The 22,180-nt window shown below is 35.6% G+C and overlaps 1 protein-coding gene across 4 annotated transcripts in view; it reads right to left on the bottom strand.

Moving 5' to 3' along the window:
• Positions 1-1,277: 1,277 nt before the first annotated feature.
• Positions 1,278-22,180, bottom strand: part of enok (histone acetyltransferase enoki mushroom) — a 38,257-nt gene continuing 17,354 nt past the window's right edge. For 3 of the 4 annotated variants that reach the window (XM_072538458.1, XM_072538461.1, XM_072538459.1), the window contains exons 12-20: positions 21,622-22,019; positions 19,194-20,077; positions 14,192-16,222; positions 12,615-13,142; positions 11,902-12,148; positions 11,159-11,618; positions 9,648-9,960; positions 9,169-9,475; positions 3,795-8,419 (exon numbers count right to left, since the gene is read on the bottom strand). In XM_072538458.1, coding sequence (XP_072394559.1) covers positions 7,731-8,419; positions 9,169-9,475; positions 9,648-9,960; positions 11,159-11,618; positions 11,902-12,148; positions 12,615-13,142; positions 14,192-16,222; positions 19,194-20,077; positions 21,622-22,019 — 5,857 coding nt within the window. In that variant the 3' untranslated portion in view covers positions 3,795-7,730. Of the gene's footprint in view, positions 1,650-3,794; positions 8,420-9,168; positions 9,476-9,647; positions 9,961-11,158; positions 11,619-11,901; positions 12,149-12,614; positions 13,143-14,191; positions 16,223-19,193; positions 20,078-21,621; positions 22,020-22,180 lie in introns of those variants that run through there. The other variant, XR_011951454.1, reaches the window with a different exon arrangement.

The following is a 22,180-nucleotide window of genomic DNA, read 5'->3' as shown; positions in this document are numbered from 1 at the left end:
TTTTTTATAGTTTTCTTAATGAAACTTTTAACCGTTAATTAATTTCAGGTTTTCATCATTATCTATATGAAAAGCCAAAATGCCGCGAGTTTATAAACGAAAGTTGGGATCAAGCAGCTACAAGAACTTTTCTGACGAAACTCTTGAACATGCTCTGCTTCAAATAGTAAACGGAAACTTGTCTGTTAAAGCCGCTTCAGAAAGATTCAAAATTCCGTATGGTACTTTATATAATAAATATAAAGGGAAGCATGGGAAGAAACCAGGCGAAAAATCAATCGTGTCCTGCATTGTCAAATGAGCCAATTGGGGATTTCCATTATCGACGTTAGATGTACAACGTTTCACTAAGAGTTATTTAGAAAGAACTGGAAGAATTATTTCTAAATTTAAAAACGGGGTAAGTCCTGGTAACGACTGGGTAACCCATTTTTTAGAGAGGCATAGTCAGCAAATCTCTGAACGACTTGCGTTTAACATTACTAGAGTGTCCGGCATTTGTTTCAGGCTGGAACTAGTTAAAACTTGAAAATTTTAGCACTTTGGCAGTAGGTTGTACGTTATCGTTACTTGCGGTGTGTTGTTTTCGTAAAAAAGTATAGTTTGCTTGATAAATTACTGCTTTTGTGATAAAAAATGGCGTACGAGAAAAAACATGATGCAAGAAATGTTGTCTGACGACGAAAAGTCGCTTTTTGAAGATGTATACCTATTGGACCACTATTCTATGGAAGGTTCCGAAAGCAGTCAGTGACTCGTCTTTTGAAAATGTGAAAAAACCCAGAGTTAGAGCTGGCAGAATATCAGCTGAAGATAATAAAAAAGAATATTATTTAGTTTAGTGTTTTGAAAGCCATTTTATCGAAAAATACTATCTTTTAATTTGTTTTTTTTTTGTAACCCACAAATGTTTTATTATATATTTTTTTTTCTCTATAAAATAAATAAATTGTTTCATTTCCCTTTATTTTTGACCTGCAGCTGTTGTTGACCTGCAGGCCAACCAGTTTTGGATTTCGTAGGCCACTACTTACAAGTGCCCATAAAGATATTTAGACGGTGTGTAATGCGGATGTACACGGCTCAAAATACAAAAATACATGTGCATCCACATTGGCTACACGAGGCCACTAAATCAGTGTGACGCGTGTATCCATGTTGGATACATGTGGCACTGAACGTGTTGACGGCTCTGTACTTCTACGGCAACGTAAATTTCCCATTCATGACGTCTAACGAACTCATAGGAAAATTAAATAAATCAACACAAATTTTAAAAACTAATATTCTGTTTAATGTTCATCTCACAAACTAAAAATGTACAATAATTCCATCGGATAATAGGAAAGACATCTGTAAAACAAAATCCTAATCACAGTGCTATACAAAAAGTGATAAAACGTGATAAAAAACAAGTATTCTTAACTCTATGTAAAATCTTTATTAAACTTTATCCTACTTCAAAGACAAGATTAAAATAAATACAACAACAAAGTATAAACAAAAATAAATCTAAAGTTATATTCATTTTTCCTATGGACAAACTGTACAAAATATGTTTTGTTTTAATTTCTTTATATACTTCTATAGGTACGGTGACTACAGGGATGGCCCGTTGTTCAGCTTTCAGATAAAAACATTTAAAAAATCTACAAACAACAAATAGGAGAAATTATTGATACATTAGAAAAAAAATGGAAAAACGATAAAACGCCAACTTTAATTCAATATTTTTTACTATATCGACGCGATGGTCCAATATCGACGCCCAACGCCAATGTCAAACTTCAAATGTATAAGCATATAAGTTACACGTCCACTTAAAGTCGAACGTCAACATCAAAAGTCAAATATTTTTAAGGCCTAATTTATAATTAATGCCTTTATTTACTGTGGAAAGAGATTTAGAGAAAAAATGGTTGAATGCATAATAAACAAATACGCAGGTATTTCAGTTTAAGTCACGATAAATAAAAGAAAATTGAAGTATTCACAAGTTTTGCAATAAAATATAAAACAAAAAAAGAAACTTTATCGTTAACGTTAACAAATCGTTATGTTTGTATGATTCTGAAGCTATTTTCTTGTAGCATTTTTGTGTTAGTTACTATTTTTAATGGGAATTAAGCACAATTTCAGTTTTTTATATTAACGTTTCGATTTCCACTTCGACAATAGTTATCAAAATACGGAAGTGGAAATCGAAGCGTCAAAATAAACGTATTTTCAACTGAAATTGCGGTTAATTGTCATTAAATATAACATAACACGTTATGTTTATGCTGACCAAAAGTAAATGTCAATGTTAATGTCAAACGTCAATATCAACAGGAACGTCGTAACGTAAAACAAAAACAAATCGTGAAACAATTTTTGAAAGAGAATATTTCAAGTTTACATTATTCCGCATTCCTCAAGAAAGATACAAGGCACGTACGTGAAAATAGGTAAATTATTGATCATTTAATTATATTAAACCTGTTACCTACCTCGATATGGGGTATTACATAATTTTCAATGCATTATGTACATGTTAAAAATTAATTTCAGGTATGAAATTGTACACACAACGGGTCACCTGTAAGTGGTATATATGTACAATAAAAAACTAGCCTTAAAAATATTCTCAAACCTGTCTTTACAAACGAAAAGTACATATATACATAAAAGGATATTGTTCGAAAAAAGTCAATCAATTGTTTTAAAAATTAGCAAAATGAGTTCAACGATTAGTAAAGTAGTGTCAGTTCAACGTAGAATAGTATATTAACTCGGTAGTATTATTAGACACCTCTATTTTAAGTAACGTCTGTGACGTCAACTGTCAAGTAGAAAATACGTCAAGAGCATAACAATGTTATTTGAGATATTTTCAAGACTAAGGAGTCATTTCTGTATCGTGTATTAGAGTAATTTGATATTATATGTCAAAAGTACATGAAAATCACAAAAGTCAATAAAACTTGAGATATATTCAGTACAAGGAGTCTTTTTGGTTTGTTAAATAAAGAATTGTGCCAAAATCACAAATCCAATGCAATATGCACAACAAAAGGGTCGTTTCTGTATTGTGTTGTGGGGAATATTAACGAGATTTGTCAGAAGTATATCAAAATAACCAAAGTTTCAAAACCTTTTCAGGACAAAAATGTGCTTTCTGTATTTTGTTAAGGATTAATTTGATAAGATTTTTGATGTCAAAATTGCAAAAGTAAAGGCAGTAAGGGATAACTAAATAGTCAATTATGTCCTGCGTTGTCGAAGAATTATAAATATGTGATCTGTCAGAAGTGTTTCAAAATCACAAAGTCAACGTACTTTGAACTATTTTGACAGTAATTATTTGTGTTCGGTGTTATGGACGATTTTGTGGACAAAAATATGTGAAAACATTTTCACAACAAAAAAGAATTAATAATAAGACAAGGAGAAAAAACAAACTAGATTTAATTACTTTTTTTATTTCTGTCTTGGAGGCTTTAATGTGATCTGTTTAAAATAATTTTTGCCAAAGTCAGAAAATTCATAAGTAATTTGTAAGGTTTTCAAGTGACTAATACACAAAAAACCAACAGAGGGACAAGAAAACGTTAACTCATTGGTCAACTATCCTGAATGGAGGTGTGACTAATAATGTTGTAGGCATATAAAAAGTTCCTGCGCATAATTGACACAACTTTTACTAGAATTTCCATCACTAACATCATTAGTTTCCGTTTGGTGAATATTTTGCATTAAATTTTTTCACTAAGGAAAAAATGTATTTGGTTCGTTTTAATTCACAAAAACTCAAGTAATATAGCTACTGAAAGGCCCAACACATGAAACAATGCTTGGTAATTGCATTGCTAACTAATAAACCCATTAACATTGAAATATATACACGATGTTGACTCTTGATTGACGCTTTACGATCTAAACCCGAACATTAACCACTGTAAATAAAAAAAGTACCAACACAGAACTGTTAAAATAAGAAAAATGTAAAATATGTAAATAAACAGATCCTAAAGCCAGCACAGCCCTATATATTTAATAGAATATAACATAACATGATAACTGTAAGGCAATACTTTTTGTTTTATTAATATATTAAGTATAAAATCACTTGTTAAGGGCCAATCTTTAAGTTCTCATGTAAAATGAAAAGTTTTGCAAGTGAAATACAAAAAAGATTCTAACACACAATATTGCACTAACATATATCGAATAATTATTAATAGAGACCATTCGAAATGCTTTTACGACTCATGCACAAAAATAGCAACCAATAGAAGAGTTGCAGCTTCTCTGTAAAGTTTAAATTTAACAAAACATCCGATTTACTCAGAAAAACTCAAAGACTGGCAACCAAACACGTTAAATATTGTTTAATGTATCAAATACAACTTATATTTTAAGAGATATAAAGTGTAGGTAGTCATTCCATTCAAATATTTACAGATTTTTTTCATTGTATTTTTTATTTATCTATCGGTATAAAAGTTATAGTTGATAAAAATTAAAGCTCATGATTGGGACAATTGTATTAAAGATATTGTCTAAATTTTGTACGTAACGACGCGACGGGCAAATTCGCGAACGCCACTGCTATAGACACGCCTCTTGGAAATATAATCACGCGCGCTCATTGAAACCACACCCCTAGGATTTTGTAACTATATTTACTTAACTGGGCAACATATTAATTTAAAATAAGAGTTGGAAATCAAAATTACGCCACTGATATAGATAGGCCTCTTAGAAATATGTAATGCGCGCGCATCAAGACGACGCATTTCGAACTCGGTGATTAGAATCACTTGAGCAACATATTAAGCTGAAGTAAGAGCTGGAAATCAAAGTTATCAAAGCAAATTGTGAATATTAGGATTCGTTTCGATACAAAAAGTATATTTGATAAACATTAAAGTTCATAGATATGAAAACTGTAATTAGTCAAAGATATTGTATAAATTTTGTACTTTGTATGTAACGACGTGGCAAATTCACGAACGCCAATGATATAGACACAACTCTTGGAAATATGATCACGCACGCGCATTAAAGCCACGCCCTTGTAATTCGAAGACTATAGAAGCACCTGGCACAACATATCAAGTTGAATTAGGAGATGGAAATCAAAAGATACGCCACTGATATAGAAGCGCCTCTTGAAAATATGTAACAAGTGCGCTTAAAGACCATGCATTTCGAATTCAATGACCAAAAGCACCTGTGCAACATATTAAGCTGAAGTAAGAGTTGAAAATAAAGTTATCAAAAGAAATTTGATAAACACCGAAGCTCATGTTTATGAAAATTACTCAGACATTGTATAAATTGTGTACTTTGTATGTAACGACGTGGCAAATTCGCGAACGCCACTGATATAAACAAGCCTCTCTAATTCTGGAGGTACCACTAATCCGGTCCGATCCGGCCAATTTACCGGAACTACCGTTCCTGTCGGATCAGCATCATGATCCGGTCAAAACTTAAAAATCTCAAAGAACTCAAACCCCAGAATTGGATGGGAAAGCAACAGACTGAATTGAAATCACTGTCGCTGCCAGTTTTATAAATATTTTGGTATAGATAGAGATCTGCAAAATTTCATTACATCTAAAGTTTTAACGTAACGTGTTCTAACTGTATTACTTGAAAAAATTAAACAACTTTTCAATATCTGCCTTCACAGCGCCAATATTCCAACAGACTGGAACAACGCTACTATGATTCTATTACACAAAGCAGGAGATAAAGCAAATTTAGAGAATTACAGACCGATTAGCCTCCTCAGCCATATATATATATAAGTTGTTTACGCGAATACTAGTTAAGAGAATGGAAAGAAAATTAGAGACTTATCAACCAAGGGAACAGGCAGGATTCCGAAAAAGTTACGGAACAAATGACCATCTACAAAGTATAAAATCCCTAATAGAGAAAGCAGTGGAATACAATAAACCTCTAGTTCTAATATTTATCGATTCTAAATTAAATTATTATACAAAATATACCTGCAGGCAACAACCACTGTCAGATTACATACTAACAGTAATCTTAGAACGGGGGGTTAGAGAAGGTGACCCAATGTCACCTAAACTTTTTAATACGGTGCTAGAACATGCTTTTAAGAATTTTGATTGGATGACAAAGGGAATAAAAATAGATGGAGAATATCTAAACAACTTACGTTTCGCCGATGATATACTTATAATAGCTGAAGATCTAGGTATGGCAAGAGAGATGGTACAGGAACTCGTTGTGGCTACAGAAAATGTAGGTTTAAATATAAATATCTCGAAAACAAAAATCATGACCAATTTGGTACCCAACCAGAACATCAGTATTGGTGGGAAAGAAATAGAACTCGTAGATAGATATAAATACCTGGGACATGAAATTATGATTGGCAGGGATAACCAGACTCATGAACTGAAGAGAAGAATCGGCCTTGGGTGGGCAGCATTTGGAAAACTGAGAGAAACTTTTAAAAGTGAGCTGCCCACATACCTAAAGAGAAAGGTATTTGATCAGTGCGTCCTCCCAGTCTTGACGTACGGAGCAGAAACACTTACCTTAACAAAAGCAGCAGCTACCAAACTGAGAGTCACGCAGAGAAGAATGGAGCGGTCCATGTTAGGAATAACTCTGCGAGACAGAATAACCAACGAAGACATCAGGAGAAGAACCGGAGTGACTGACATCACCGAGAAGATAGCCAGACTAAAATGGAGATGGGCAGGACACATAGCCAGAATGACAGATGGGCGATGGACAAAGAGGTTGGAATGGAGGCCAAGGGAAGACAAGAGAAGCGTCGGTCGACCACCTACAAGATGGACTGACGATTTAAGAAGACTAAATAAAAACTGGATAAGAGCGGCGCAAGGTAGACGGGGTTGGAAACATGAGGAAGAAACCTATGTTCAGCAGTTGACTCTTGAGGCTGGATGATGATGATGAAAGTTTTAATAGTAAGTTGTAATGTACAACACTTGTAATGTAAGTTCTGGAGTCCGGTTCGGTTAGCGGTAGGAATTACGGTTGCGGCTGGATTGGCCAGGTACCCGATCCGATATATTCCTAATTCCTTGAATTCAGTGACTATAAAAACACCTGCGCAAGAGATCAAGCTGAAATATTAGGAGAAAAAGGATAACAGAACATATATTTGATTTTCCGTCTTATACGTAGAGGTCATTACATCGTCAAACGCAAAAATTTTGTAACTTATTACTCATTTCTGTATTGGTATTTAACTGCCAGTGGGATTTTCCTCATCCAAAATGCCTATACTCAACCACAAGACTTACTAAAAGAAATTATAATTTAATCAGTACGTAAAAAATAATTTTCGAAGTTTTTGGGAATGACGAATGCAGTCTTAAACCAATCAGTCCTTTAAAGAGTTTTAAAAGTATATAAAGTCTTCGAAATCAGTTATTTCGTGGATGAGCTATAGGTAAACTCGAACTGAACGTTGTTTCATCAAGATTCATAAATTTTTGGTCGTGCAGAAAACGATTAAATAGACTTTTTCTATGGGCAATTATAATGTATGAAGATAATGTGTCATACTTACTAATATTTTATGAACTACATCTTTTGAAATTCTAAAAATCAACAATTATCTTAATCATCTATCCATAAAAACCATTTTACAATCTCGTCTACACAATATACCTCTTCTACACATACATTCATCTCGCATGCATCCGATCACTATTCACTGGTTAAAACGTTTAACGTCTCATTGTACTATTTAACGGTTGCAACATCCCGTTTATATAAGTCCTGTACATTTGGGGTTGCGCTCTCTGCAAGGCTGCCGGATCCTGATACTGCGTCTGCGCCATGTTCATCATCTGCATCGGAATCTGATTGTTAATAAACCCTGTATTAGCTATATAACTAGTCACAGCGCTGGGTGTTTGCTGCGTAGGCATAGGGTAGCTGTTCATGTTGTAGGTTTGCATGTGCTGCATGGCGGCCACGTTCGTACTGTTCCTGCTGGACCTGCCCAAGTTTTGGCCGATAGGCGGCGTCACTGTGCTGCTCAGCTGATTGACGTTCATATTCGCTTGGTAGTACTTGTGATACCCCAATACCTGCTGTTGCAAATTGGGCGGGATCGCGGAAGGTGGGGTTAAGTTTCTCACAGTCTGATTCTGCACTATTTGGTGTGTGGGGGGAGGGGTAGCGTGCAAGTGCGTAGGGGGAGGGGTTAACGTCATTGTAGCCGGAGGGGGCGTCATGATCTGGCACGACGGAGCGGGAGTCATGTCCAAACCGTTGGTCAGTTGTTGCAGTTTGGCTATGCTTGAACTTGCGTTGGCTGCGGCTGGTTGGCCGGCTGCTGTATTACCTCTTTGAGATGGAGAGGGCGTCGTTGAATGTGTGTGAGGGTTGGTCTGGATGTAAAAGTTAGTCCCTGGAAAGCAATAAATATTTAATTCAAAATAAAATCACTCTCAGAAATAAACATATATACACAAAAGCACCAAAAGATATGTCATAATTTACAAACGAGAAGTTGGTAGTCTTAGAAAAAATTTGACCGTAAACATTATATTGACCAATGTGAAATAAAATGCTTACATAAAAATATAACAAAATATTAAGGTAAGTTCTTCACAAACGGTAGAAAATGAAACAAGTTGGTTGTCTAGATGTGTAATACATTTTTAAAAAATTGAATTATACAAAAAATCGTAGTATAGTGAACGATAAGTTAGGAAGTTATACAATAAAAAAATAATACCCAGAAATGAGTGTGTCAAAAATATGTCATTGTTAGAACATCTAAAAAACTCAAGGCATGAAAGAATGAAAAAGATGACATGGTCCATAGCACTTTATACGCAAACAAAAGGATAAACATATTGAATAATATATTCAAACGATCTTTGTATTTCTTTTCTATGGAAATAATACTATTGATTTTAATTTGGCAACGATGCACACTTTTTACAGTGTAAACGGTTCAAAGGTTAATGAAAGTTAGGCAACACCACCAGTGCATCACGCGCATATTAATATAAATCCAATGTCGGGATAGAAACTAGGATTTTAAAGGCATACATCTTGAAAAATATTACTTCTAATGTTAAGGTTATTGTAATATTTGCAAAAAACATTTTAGTAAAAATTGATCGGTGCTTCAGTAAAAATAAGTCATACCTGTCGTCACGGCACAACTAGGACTTGGAGCTAACTTCTGGTTGGATCCTCCGACTGAGTTTAACGGACTAGCTGCGTTTTGTTGAGTAGAACTCATTCCATGTTGAATAACTGTAGTCATGGGTGAAATATTCACACACGTACTGGTAGACGGAAACGCTTGAGTCGTCACCGCCAAAGGTATATAATTTGCTTGGCTTATCACAGCATGATGGTGGACGTGAGGGTGCTGGTGAACCGCCGAGGGTCCAAGCTGGTACTGGTAGCCTTGGTGCACGGCGACTTGGTGATGCAAATGAGACTGTAACTAAAAAATGGACAGCATATATACACGGCTCTACTCTCATTGTTATGTATAAATCAACAAAAATGTTACGTAATTTTTCTCTATACATTTTACTTCAATGAATTAAGAAATGTTACATAACGAAAAGAAAAAAGAATATTTGGTAGATTTTATCTGAACAATGATGACTTACTTGTTGTGGATTATGGTGCTGATGCTGCATGCTGCCATGCTGAGCCGTAGGGCTGACTTGCATCTGTTGCAGCTGTTGCGTATTGCAAGGAGGCGTCGCCCGTTGTCGGTTCTGTTGTGTGGATTGTGTGGCGCTGGGAGGCGTCGATCTGCTCATGTGCTGTTTGCTCGAAGAAGACGACGACGAGGGCGTATTGCTCCTGTTACTGCGCTGCTGCTGGGTTTGCCGTTTGCTTGACGAATGTTGGTGTAACTGCTGAGGGGCGGGTTGAGCCTGGGCCAATTGGATGTTAGTCTGCGGTGGCATTGTAGGACTGACGAAAAATTTATTAGAGTTAATATATTTTTTATCGAAATCTTTTTGATAATAATATAGCACAATTATTATAAAATACGACTTTTTTATTTTACAATTAGACTTCCTAATAGCTTCATCTCTTCTCTAACGACAAAATGTATTAGTTTAATAACACAATGTATAATATTCGTGATTTAAGTTGTCCCTAAATAAGAATCCTTATAATAATTGTGACTTAGTTGTTCTCAACTGTGTGATTATCGTATCTTAAGTTTTGCAATGTGAAAACAGTGATAATTGCCACTAAAGTTGTTCCAATACAGCAAACTGTATGATAAGCGTCAGATTAGTTATACAACAAACTGTAAAAATCGTGACTGCTGTGAGTTATTCTTGTGCAACAAATGGTATGATACAGGCGACTTAAGTTGTTTCTGCTTAAAAATCTTTATCGTAATTGTGACTTCAGTTGTTATTAACTGGATTATAGTGGTAATTAAAGTTAGACATACATAAAAGCGTTGCCTAGTCGACGGAATAGTAAAGAAGGAAGTTTTATGTTTATAGTTATTTTTGGATGACGATTTTACAAGTACGGACAGTATAACTTGCCTTTTCTTTTTAAACTAGTTATTTTAACCGCTACACGATAGAAAATTTTAACGTGAAAGCACTAGTAGATGACCAACACCACGTGTAGGGCGGCTGAAATGACGTCACAAATCTTGGGGGTTTTAGATCTTATTATAAGAGCGGCAGAAAATCAAAGATCGCGTCACAACCAAAAGGCATTAAAGCAGTATCTTCCTTATTAATAGATCGTACGACATATCAAATTAAAAATGAATGTAAATTCCTGAGACATGGAATAGAGCCTACAGGATCTTATCGTCATGTTATAATCAAAACCAACAATGCTTTAGCGCTGAGATGCCTTAAAGCCATATCTGCCTGAGATTTTGATTAAAATATTTTCCGAAACCCGGGATCTCCAACCAGAAACCTTCAGATCTTCAGTCTATCGCTCTTTTAAGTGAACTATTTCAGCAATAATAAGAGTGATTGGGTCCATAGTGCCCATCGACCCAGTGGCACAAGCTAAAGTACCTTATATAAACGCCGCTTTAAGCTTCGTGTCGCCACATCCCCTACAGCCATTGCCTATTTTGAAATTGTAAGTCTTAACACACCATCAATATATAAAAAGCACTTACCTTGTGGCGGATATCGCTGTACTTTGCAAATTCTGCTGCATGGTGTGCTGAACTGAACAATCATAGCTCGCTTGTGGCGGATTCTGAACCACAGCAGACGGAGTCCGCACAGATTCAACGGAATTCTGCGAATTAACATCGCTAGCAATGGACGCGGGCGATTCGAGGTTTAACTGCGTCACGTCCATCTCGCAATGTCCGTAGTGTAGACTGTGGACTGAATTCGTCGTGGAATCTGGAGTGTAGACTCCCATGGATGGAATTTCAGCTGCTGCGGTCGCTGTGGGCGGAGTTTGCTTGATGGGGTTGGCGATTTGTTGGGCGGCTTCCTCCAATTTCTGTTCCTTACGATCCGCCTTGGACTTGGACTCTATTCTTTCAGTGGTACCAACTGAGGCAGATTGTGTAAGTTTGGTCAAACTTTGATTGTAGGAACAAGTGGTTGATTTATTAGATTCTTCTGTAATGAAATTTTTGTTAAAAATACACAATTAACGAAAAAGAGAGTTACAGGGAGAGAGAGAGGAGATAAAAGGTTTAAAAAACTTTAAAAACTGAACTAAAATAGTATAAATAAAAGGTTTAAAAAACTTAAAAAACTGAACTAAAAAAGTAAATAAATGGCTGACACAGTTGCTTAAATCCCAACAGTTACGTGAAATTATATTGGAGCCATCCAAAAAATTAGACTACCCAAAAATCTACAAAAGTAAAAAATCTACGAGTCAAAATTGACCACTTACCAATTTTCGAGGAGGCACTGAAAGATTCTTGGTCGTGTTTCAACTTTTTATCTTCCTTTTTGGGCGACGAATGTTTGTCTCTCGATTCGCTTGTTCTGCTCGCCTCTTTCATTTTGCTACTGGAACTCCCACTACTGCCCTGACTCGAATACCTGTGGGATTTCGATTTGTCTTTCTCGCAGGTCGGTTGCTTGGGTAACATGTCCAACGGAGCAAACTGATGAAGCATCGGGTGGTGGGGATAGGCCTATATAAAAGCGAATTTATATAAAAATACACTAAATCTGATAAACGACACGAGAATTATAAGTCACAGACGACAGTTAACAAATGATAAATGGTTGTGACACATGACAAATGACATTTGACATATGAGAAATGACAGCTGTCAAACTAAAAAATTTAACTAACTGTCAACTAACTTTAAATTATTTTGTTATTAATATTAACTAAAATATTAAGTGTGTCTATTGATTTTCTTTTATATGAGTTTTGATCCAAAATGCAAATGATTGAAATTTAAAAATCTTTTTAAAAGGTTTAATAAAGCATGAAATGAAAAAAAATAAACACAACCAATAGAACAAGACGCGTAAGAATTACAGAAAAGTGGTTCAAAATAAACGAAAGAAACCCTACAAACACTGAAAAATATCCAAGAAGAAATAGAACTAGTATTATCTCACCTATTACTTCGTAATCTCATCACTTACCTTATTGTCATAATAGATATTCTTGCCCCAAATCCTCTCCCACTGCCAATGATACTGCGCCTGCGTCATATAGTTTTCAGTGGCCATCGCATTCGCTAACAAACTCTCACTATCCATGTGCATCTTCGGCTGAGCATCGTACATGGCTTTCTCCTCATGCAACTTCTGATGATACCTCTTTTCGTCGTACTTGTCCTTCCTGGAATCGGATTTGGAAGATTCTGGTTTCGGCGATATCTTCACGTCCATCTTCGGCTTGGGGTCTTGATGCTCATGAATTTTGTGTTCGCCGTGCACAGGATAGTGTTTCGGTTCAGGATGTGACGAATATTTGATTTCTTTTTGAGAAACCTTCTCTGGAGGTTTTACCTCGTGGGGTTGAGCCGGCAACGGCTGCAAAACGGAGTGTTTGTACTCAGATAATATATTGTCTGAAGGAGGATGAAATTTTTCCGGCTGTTGAGGCTTAGGGTGGATTTTTTGGTAATCTGGCTCGGTGGCGGGTTTGCGCTCCGGAGTTGGACGAACCTAAACAATTACAATTGTTCAAACAACCTTAAATAACAAAGCTGAAGAGTTTGAGTTATTATAGATCTGTTATAGATTTTTGGCGGTTTGTTACCTAGAAGCTACTCCAAGGTCCATGGGATCTTGACGTAATGGTGACTTAAGTTGTCCTATGTAACAATATGTATGATACTGGTGAATTAAGTTGTTCATATAGAAACAGATTGTGTGATAATACTAACTACAGTTGTTTTTATGCAAGAAATGGTAAGATGATCGTGACTTAAGTTGTCATTACATAACAATAGTTGTAACAATCGTAATTTAAGTTCTCTTACGTTAAAAAATTTTAGGATAATCGTGACTTAAGTAATTCTTAACTGCATTATAATCGTAGTTTATCCACCATCGCTGAAATGGAATTGGGTAGGACACGTCACCAGACAATCAGACAACCGATGGACAAAACGTATTGTCGAGTGGAGACCAATACAAGAAGCACTGCGGAGCAGAGGACGCCTACCAACTAGATGGACTGGCGACCTGAAGCGTGTTAGTAATAACTGGATGCAGTAGCGCACCTAGAATTTGCCTCTGGGAAGTGTTTTGTTTGGTCACCGAAATTTTTTTTATGATGTTACCTCCATTTTGAGTTCTTAAAATGTGTAAGTAACAGTGTCGGAGTAGGGTAGTGCGCCACTGACTGGATGCAAGCCGCACAAGACAGAGACAGATGGAAAGAGCTGAGGGAGTCCTATGTCCAGCAGTTAATCTGTCATAATTGTGATTTAAATTATTTCTATTTAAACCCTATACCGTGATTAGCGTGAAAACCGTGATTTAAGTTATTCTTACAATGCACGATAGCACGTAACAAACTGCACAATTAAATTTTTTTTAATCTGTGGTTTAATCGTGAGGTAAAATTTGACAACATAATAATTTATGCCGCAGACGTAACAAGAATACATTCTACGTCAAAAATTGAGAGGTGATCTATGTAACAAAATTTAGAATAAGAAATCTTAAGTAAACAAGAAAACATGGACAAATGAAAATGGATAGCTCACCTGCTTCTGTATAACAGATTCGCTATTCTTCCTGGGATTGGACTCTTCAGAGGATACATTATTGCGGAAAGGAACATCTAAAGGCTTCTGTAAAACACCATCAAGAGCTTGTTGAATTGGCATTTGCATCTCGAAAGATCTTTGCATTTCGATACTTTTGTTAACTACAACATCAAGTGCTTTCTGAAGTTGTGGCTCTGGTAGCTGCATTTGAAGCTCAAGAGGCTTCTGAAGTGGGGGATCAGTAGGTTTCGGAGTTGTAAAGTCGTTGGGTCTTTGAATGGGAAATTCGAGAGGCTTTTGGTGTTGGAATTCGTAGGGTTGTTGTAGCGGAATATCTTTAAATTTTTGATTTTGTAACTCATTCGACGTCGGAGTCAAGACATTGTGTGATTTTGGTTCTTTTTCCGTCTGAGGCAATACTTCTTCCGGTCTTTGGATTTGGAGCTCACTTATCTTCTGGTTTTGAGGTTCTAGTGGTTTTGGTGTCTCAGAATCACAGGATTTCATTGGGTTGCTCTCAAACGGTTGTTGAGTTTGAGGTTGAACTTCATACATTTTTTGTTGAGGCTCAATTGGTAGCTGAGCTTGATGTTCCTTAGGTTTCTGAGATTGTAATTCGTCTAACTTTTCTGGAAAAAGTATCTCAACTGGTGGATCGGCTGTTTTTTCCTTTATTTGTTCTTCCTTACTTTGCGTTTCTTCCACCACCATATTTTGTTTTTTAGTTTCTGTAGAAATCTCTTCGTGGTCCATATTTTCCACAATATCCATCGACGGAGCATTTTGTATAACAGATTGCTCTACAATAGGGTTCACTTCTGTGTCATCTTTATTTTCCTCTACTGCCTCCAAGATTTTTTGTGCGTCTTCCAAGAACTTAATTCCAGTGACTGAATTATCTGCATTTGCTTCAGTTGTGTCCATTCTTTCCACAGAATCGTCTATTGAGTCAATGATAACTGTCTGCTTGGGCACTATGATATTATTTTTATGAGTTTCGTCGATCTTTTCGAGCTCCATATCTGTGGATTTCCTTCCGGATTCCGGTTGAGAGTCTTCCTTGAGAATTTCTGCATTAACGCTGTCGATTGAAGCAGCTTGTTCAACTGAACTACTTTGGAAATCGCTGGGATCTATCTGTTTTATATGGGGCACTATTAAACCGCTTTGGAGAACTTCTCTGTGTGATATCGACTTGATTTTTTGCCCATCAATCTCCATTTCGGATTCGGAACTTGTAGAATACGAAGGTGATTTGACGTAGTCTGCTTTTTCTTTACTTTCCACTTTATCGTCATCTTTGGGTGGTGTTTTAGACAAACTTTTTTGAATAGAGTCCAATTTTTCCTTCGAAGGGCTCGTCTTTGTATACTTGAATTTACTCGATGGAGAAATTTCTTTCTGAACTGGTAATTCGTCGTTTTCCATCTCGTCATCAGCCTCTGCGCTCGAATCTTCTTCTGTCGATATCCTTGACGTTCTTTTCTTTTCATCCTTTCTAGCTTTAACTTTTTCCTTTTCCGGGGTAACTTGAATAGTTGGGGATTTCTTTGCTGCTTCTTCGTCCGATTTTTCTGATACCAGAGACTCGCTTTCACTGTCTTTTTGTATATTTTGTTTCAGAATTTCATGTAAAGTTAACTGTTTTACGGGTTTTCCTCGTACTTTTGTTTTACTCCAACCGCGCTTTTTCCTCATCCTCTTCGCCGAAGCCTTATTCTGAGGTGTAGAGGTAGATATACTTGTATTTTCGATAGCTTCAGTAGTGACACTCGCCTCAACGATTTCAGTTGGCGCTATAGCTATCGGAGTCTCCTCCAAAACAGTCGCAGGCTTCTCTTTTTCTTTTTCCTCCACAACTTCAACTTTGGTTTCTTCTGTCTTTATCTTATGTTCCTTTTCTTTTTGTTCTTGCTGCTTTTTGACGCGTCTTTGAGACCACCTTTCGCCTAATACTCGTTCTTTGGTAGCGGAGTTTTTCTTTGGTTTGGGGGTTGAAATTTCATTTGGAGTTTGGGGCTCGTCGATCTGTAAATAAAAAAAAATGTCGCTAATAACATACTAAATAACCGATAATATAAAACTTTTGAGTTTCTTAGCAAATTTGGTAGAAAAAGTTGATTGCTAAATTCGAGTTGTATGGATTTTAATAAGAATACACATAAAATTTTCGATAGGTTCTGCATTCTATGTTTGATTTCAGCCTTTGAATAAGATACAAAATCATGTGGAAAAAACGTGAAAGAACATCAGAAGATCATAAGCCCTACACATACCGATTATTGTAGTGAGTTCTTATAAAATTGGCTTGTAATCCATCTATAGGACCACATCGGAATATTATTGGTCGATGTCACGTCTAAAGGACCTACCATCAATCATCAATGTTGCGCACTGTGTAGATAGTTAGACAGTTTCACTTTTTGCCACCAGACTATGCAAACAAGAGCGTCACAAATCACGTTTACAAGATGGAATCGATTATTGTTTGACATCTTATGCGCTTTTTCAACTTTATTGGTGTTTGGAAAGATTTTCGCATGTAATGCTTTTTCGAAACGTCTCTAATGCTTTTGAGCTTTTTTCGACGTTTTACCAACATTTTTGACGTTTACTCGATACTTAACATAACGTTGATATATCGCTGACATGTAATTAAGACGTCGCTGACTTTTCAAGCAACGAATACACGTCAGAAACGTTGAAAACGTCTCTGGAAGTCTGAAAATCAGAGTCAACCAACGTTTTTATGAATTTTTCAACGTTATTTTGGCGCTTTTGAACATTTTTCTATCATTTATAACCATTTTTGACACGCTTCAAACACTTTTAACGTTTTTTCGACGCTTGACATATCGAAAATTGTCCTTAATATGGGGCTGACACACAGTTAACACGTTGCTGTGTTAAGGCATGGAAATGGCGTCCAAAATGTTGAAAACGTGTTGGAATGTCTGAAAATCGTTGTAAATCCATCAAAAACGTCTAAATAGCGCGGAAAAACGTCAAAATATGTCCAAAAAGAATCAATCAAAGCTTATGAGACTTTTACAACGTTTTTTGGAGTTTTAAACATTTTCAACATTTCTCACACTTTTCTTTTCTACGCTGACATGTAATTAATACGTTGCTGACTTTTGAAGTGTCGAACAATCGTCAAAAATGTCGGCAACGTATCGAAAAATACTAAAAATCATTGGAAAAGCAACAAAACGTTGAAAACGTGTCGAAAAGCTAAAATCGTTGATAGCGCATCAAAAACATCTAAGATAGCGTCGGAAAAGCGCCGAAATGTGTTAAAAAATAACCGACCAATGCTTTTAAGACTTTTTCAATGTTTTTTTTTGTGCTTTCGGACGCTATTTAATATTTATAACGCTTTTTCGTTGACATGTAATTAATACGTGGCTCACCTTTCAAGCGGCGGGTACTTTATGATGTTTTTTACAATTGATGTTTTTTACAATTAAAAAACATCAATTAGTCCAAGAGGTACTTGGGAAAATAAACTATTAAAAACATGAAATAGATCAAGAGCCAGCGTATAAATTGAATAAAGTTTTTTTTTTATTCTAATAAATCACTCTTAAGAAATATGTAATGTAGTTTAAGTTCAAGTAGCATTAATAGTTTACGAGTAGGTGTTTCAAATCAAATGTGTTCCCCGTTTATGCTTCATTACACAATCGCACAAGAATATAAAAAAAACGGGTGTGGCAGTCCAGTGGGACTGCCGGTGGAAGTTACACTTCTATACACGCATTCACCGTTACAAATTTATTTGAGAGTCAATCTGCACAATCATTACATATGTAATACTATAGGTAAGACATAGCAGAAAGAGAAACAGAATTAATAACAACTTACTAACAATTAATAAACAACTTTTGACCTGTAATAAGTAAATGAAGGATTGAATCAATATTTTGATGAAAATGTATATTTTTATTTTCATATATGTATGAAAGGAGTTGAATGCAAACATTTTTTTACACATACTCTGCAGTAAAATTCATTGTTTATTTTGTTATTAATATAATAATACAATAGAAATTAAAATTCAATATTCATAAGTATTTAAAAATGACAATAATATACATAACTTGTCTACTGACGCATATATGTTTTACCATTATACATTTACCATGTAATAATATTAATAAAAAAGTCCTCCCTGACTGGGAATCGAACCGCGGTCTCCCGCGTGACAGGCGGGGATACTGACTACTATACTACCGAGGACATGACACAAACGTATTTCAAAATTGACAGTTCTGAATCATACAGTGATTTATTGAGATTATTATTTTGAAATACAAAAGACTAATATAATTATGAACATTTAATAAATAATACAAAACATATCACATAAATAATAATATTAATATATATTTTATTATATATATAATATTATATGTATATATATATATATATATATCTTTATACAATATATATAATATTAAATTATATATACAAAAGGAACATTTTTGTATTCGAGAGAGGAAGAGAGAGAAAATATATCTTCTGTCTCTCTTACTCATTATCTTACATATGTAATGATTTCACAGATTCACTCCCATACAAATTTCCAACGTGGAGCGCGCGTATAGAAGTATAACTTCAAAAATGTTGTCATGCTTTTTACAGAATTCAATAAAAAACCGAAATATAATAGGTAGCCAAATCTGTTACACGAAAGGTCGCCGTTTTGAAACTGCGCGACAGAATTCACCAAAATCTAGGAACGTACATGGGTACACAAGAACTTTCTTGAATATTTTCTTCTTTCTTCTTAAAGAATTATTTTAGGTACAAATTTAAACGACACTGGAACTGTTCGTTTAGTAACCCATAATTTACAAAAAATATGGTGAAATCTTTAAAAGCTAAATTAAAATCGATAGTGTGTGGTAAAAAATATGCAAGAATATGGTGCTACAGTTGACAACCACTGAGTAATATTAAAATGTTGAGAACTACTGGCATACAAATCACTTACCTTTTCTGTTTCAGCTTTGTCAACGGCCTTGGCAATCTTTGGCGTACTGGTTGGCTTATTGGCGCCTCTAGGAGTCTTGACAAGTTCTTGTGGTTTCGCTGCATCCTCTTCCGGTTTTTCGACGTTTTGCTCAATCCTGGACCGTTTTCTCGGCGTATTCTTCTCCACGGGCTTCCTTTTGTTGTTGACTTCCTGTATTTTCGGTTTAGTGTCGCCGAAAGTGGTTTCGTTAAATTTACTGGGTCTCGTCCGTTTTCTGCCCGATGAAGTTATTTCTATTTCTGTGTTCTCCGTGCATTCAGTGGAAGAACTGTTCAGCGCCACCTTTGGTTCTTGTTTCAGGACTTTCTGGGCCTTCGGAGTAGTAGTCGAAATCTTCCGTTTCCTTCCTCGTTTCAATTTGACTCCGGTTTGTGTTTCTATGATAATTTTTTCTGGCATCGGTACTACTATATCGGCCGTTTCTTTGGAAACGTTGAGGCTATCGTCTAATTTCGGTTCTGAAAGCTGGCTTATGGTCTGTGTGACGAGAGGAGTCCATCGCAAACATTCGTAGTCAATAGGTATTCGTGATTTAGACTGCTGTACTCTCTCCATATGAACGTCAACTTTTTTCCAGTCGACACAGACGAGTGATTTGTTAGTACCATCCTCTGTGGAGACATATTTTATAAAACCCAGTAGTTGTAGAGCCAGCGATATATCCTGACAGTACATTCCAGTTTCTTTGCTGATGTCTGTAAGTTTTAACTGTTTGGTACGATGGGCGTGAAGGTACTCTAAGATCACGGACTTCCAATAAGCGTAGTAAGAGACTTTGCCCAAGTCTGAAAGCGGTTTCTCTGGAGTACCAGGTTGGCCTTCTTCTTTGGAGAGAAGATAGCCTAAAAATTCGATATGAAGCTATAAAAGTAATAATTTAAAATTGATACAATGTTTACTTTGTTATAGAATAGAAGAAAAATTTAAAGAGTTAAAGACGACACCTATTATACCAGTCTCGCCAGACAATAAAACATCAAAGGATTCTGTTTTCTCCCAATCTCAATCGACCTATACTTTTCTGCCATCTGTCACCTGTCACAACTGCCCACCTGTCACACCTGTCTCATCTGACACCAAAACATAAAAAAATTCCGCTTTGTCCGGCCCACACTCTGATGTCATATGTCACCTGTCACACCTGTTCCCTTGTCGCATCTGGCAGCAAAGCATCAAAGGATTCCATTTTTCCCACGGTCAATAAAATGTTGTCATACTCAACCGGTCCATACTCTGCTGGAATGTCACCTGTCATGTTACACTTGCCCACCTGTCTACCTGTCACTCTTGCCCACATGTCTCACCTGGCAGCAAAACATCAAAGGATTCCACTTTTTCTCTCCCTCTACTGACATCTGTCACCTGTCACAAATGTCACGTGTCACGTCTGCCCATACTCAAGCATCCCATGCCCTGCTCTATCATCTAAGACATTCAAATCTTAAGAAACCTGGGGCTTGAAAACCTTGCGAATCAACTAAGGAAGTGCTAGCAGTGAAAATTGATGTTTTGAATGACTTATATTATAAAAACTATTGACAGAATAAGGTCCAGACATCCTCAAGAAACACCACAATATGAACCTATCAGACACTCCAAACTGTACCTGTGGAAAATATTGCATGTTTTTATTAAGACTTTCGAAAACTACATGACTGCTTCTTATTTCACTTAAATGAATTAATTTTCTCTGAAAACAGAAATCTTTAATTGTATTTTTATGTTAATTAGAAAATAAAATAGAAATTTTAAACAAAACAATGTACTAACCATTGAATTAAGACGGAATTGTAGGCAATTTGCGAACTACACCAATATTGTAATAAACCATATCATACGAAAAAACAAAAAAAAATATATAAAACATAATTTAAAAATATATAAAACAAAATTAAGATAATAAGTAAACAAAAACAAGACAAAAAAAAATCGAGTTCATAAGCTGAAACTTAAAAATAAAAAATAGACCTATATAATAATTCTCATCATAAAAAATTATCAAAAAGGAAATTAAAAAAAACAAAAAAAAAAACATTAAAAATAAAAAATAGAAAAAAAAGGGAAAAAACTCAATTAAATGTTTTTGTTTACATTCACTACTAGCTGGATCTCTGATTGTAGATCTGTGAATACACGTTATAAAACAGTCTGGCTAATTTGCTACGCCGAGCCCAAGAGAATACCTTCTAGAACTAAAAGAAGGACCACATTAAGAAAAAAAATAATATTTTCTTGATCAATCAATTGATAAAAAGTTTATTTTGTTAAAAAACAATCCTCTTTCACCAAAGAAATACATTCATTCACTAACACACTCAAATATTTGAAAATTCACCATAAAAAAATTGCATAAAAAATTGCATATTAAAAAATATTTTTTACTTACTGAAATCTATAAGGAACCTTCCAAACCCTTGTCTTTGGTACTGCGGCATCGTCATTATACAAGAAACGTTATACTTCTGCACACAGTGCTTCTCCTTCGAAAAATACCCCACCAAATGACACCCCTTCTTATCGTTCTTGGTCAACACGTAGAACAAGAACGGTTCCACGTCGTAGTACAAGGTTTTGTGGTCCAAAAACAGCTTAGCCAAAAGGCAAAGATTTTGACAGTAGATTTTATTGACGTTTCCGTCCACTTCGAAAACCGACAGGTCTTTACAACGGTATATTTCGGTGGCGGGGGGATGCCTCCAGGTGCATTTGTCTTGGTGTCGTTCTAACACCGCCTTGCTTTTAGTATATTTCAGGCAAAATTCGCACAGAAACAATTTTGGCAACCTGAAAAAGAAATAGATTGTTAAGAAATTTGGTTTATAACATCTAACCCGTTATTCAACTGAATCAAATAGAAATTATTAATATTATTCTTAAAAATATTAGCATTTCTAACTCTTGTTGTTGTTCTGTGTTGTTCCCCTTTCTCGTTGTTTAAATTTTTC

Source organism: Diabrotica undecimpunctata, chromosome 7 (assembly GCF_040954645.1).
Source record: "Diabrotica undecimpunctata isolate CICGRU chromosome 7, icDiaUnde3, whole genome shotgun sequence".
Lineage (NCBI taxonomy): Eukaryota > Metazoa > Arthropoda > Insecta > Coleoptera > Chrysomelidae > Diabrotica > Diabrotica undecimpunctata.
Note: the sequence above shows the minus strand (reverse complement) of the source record. Positions and strands in the feature narration are given on the sequence as shown.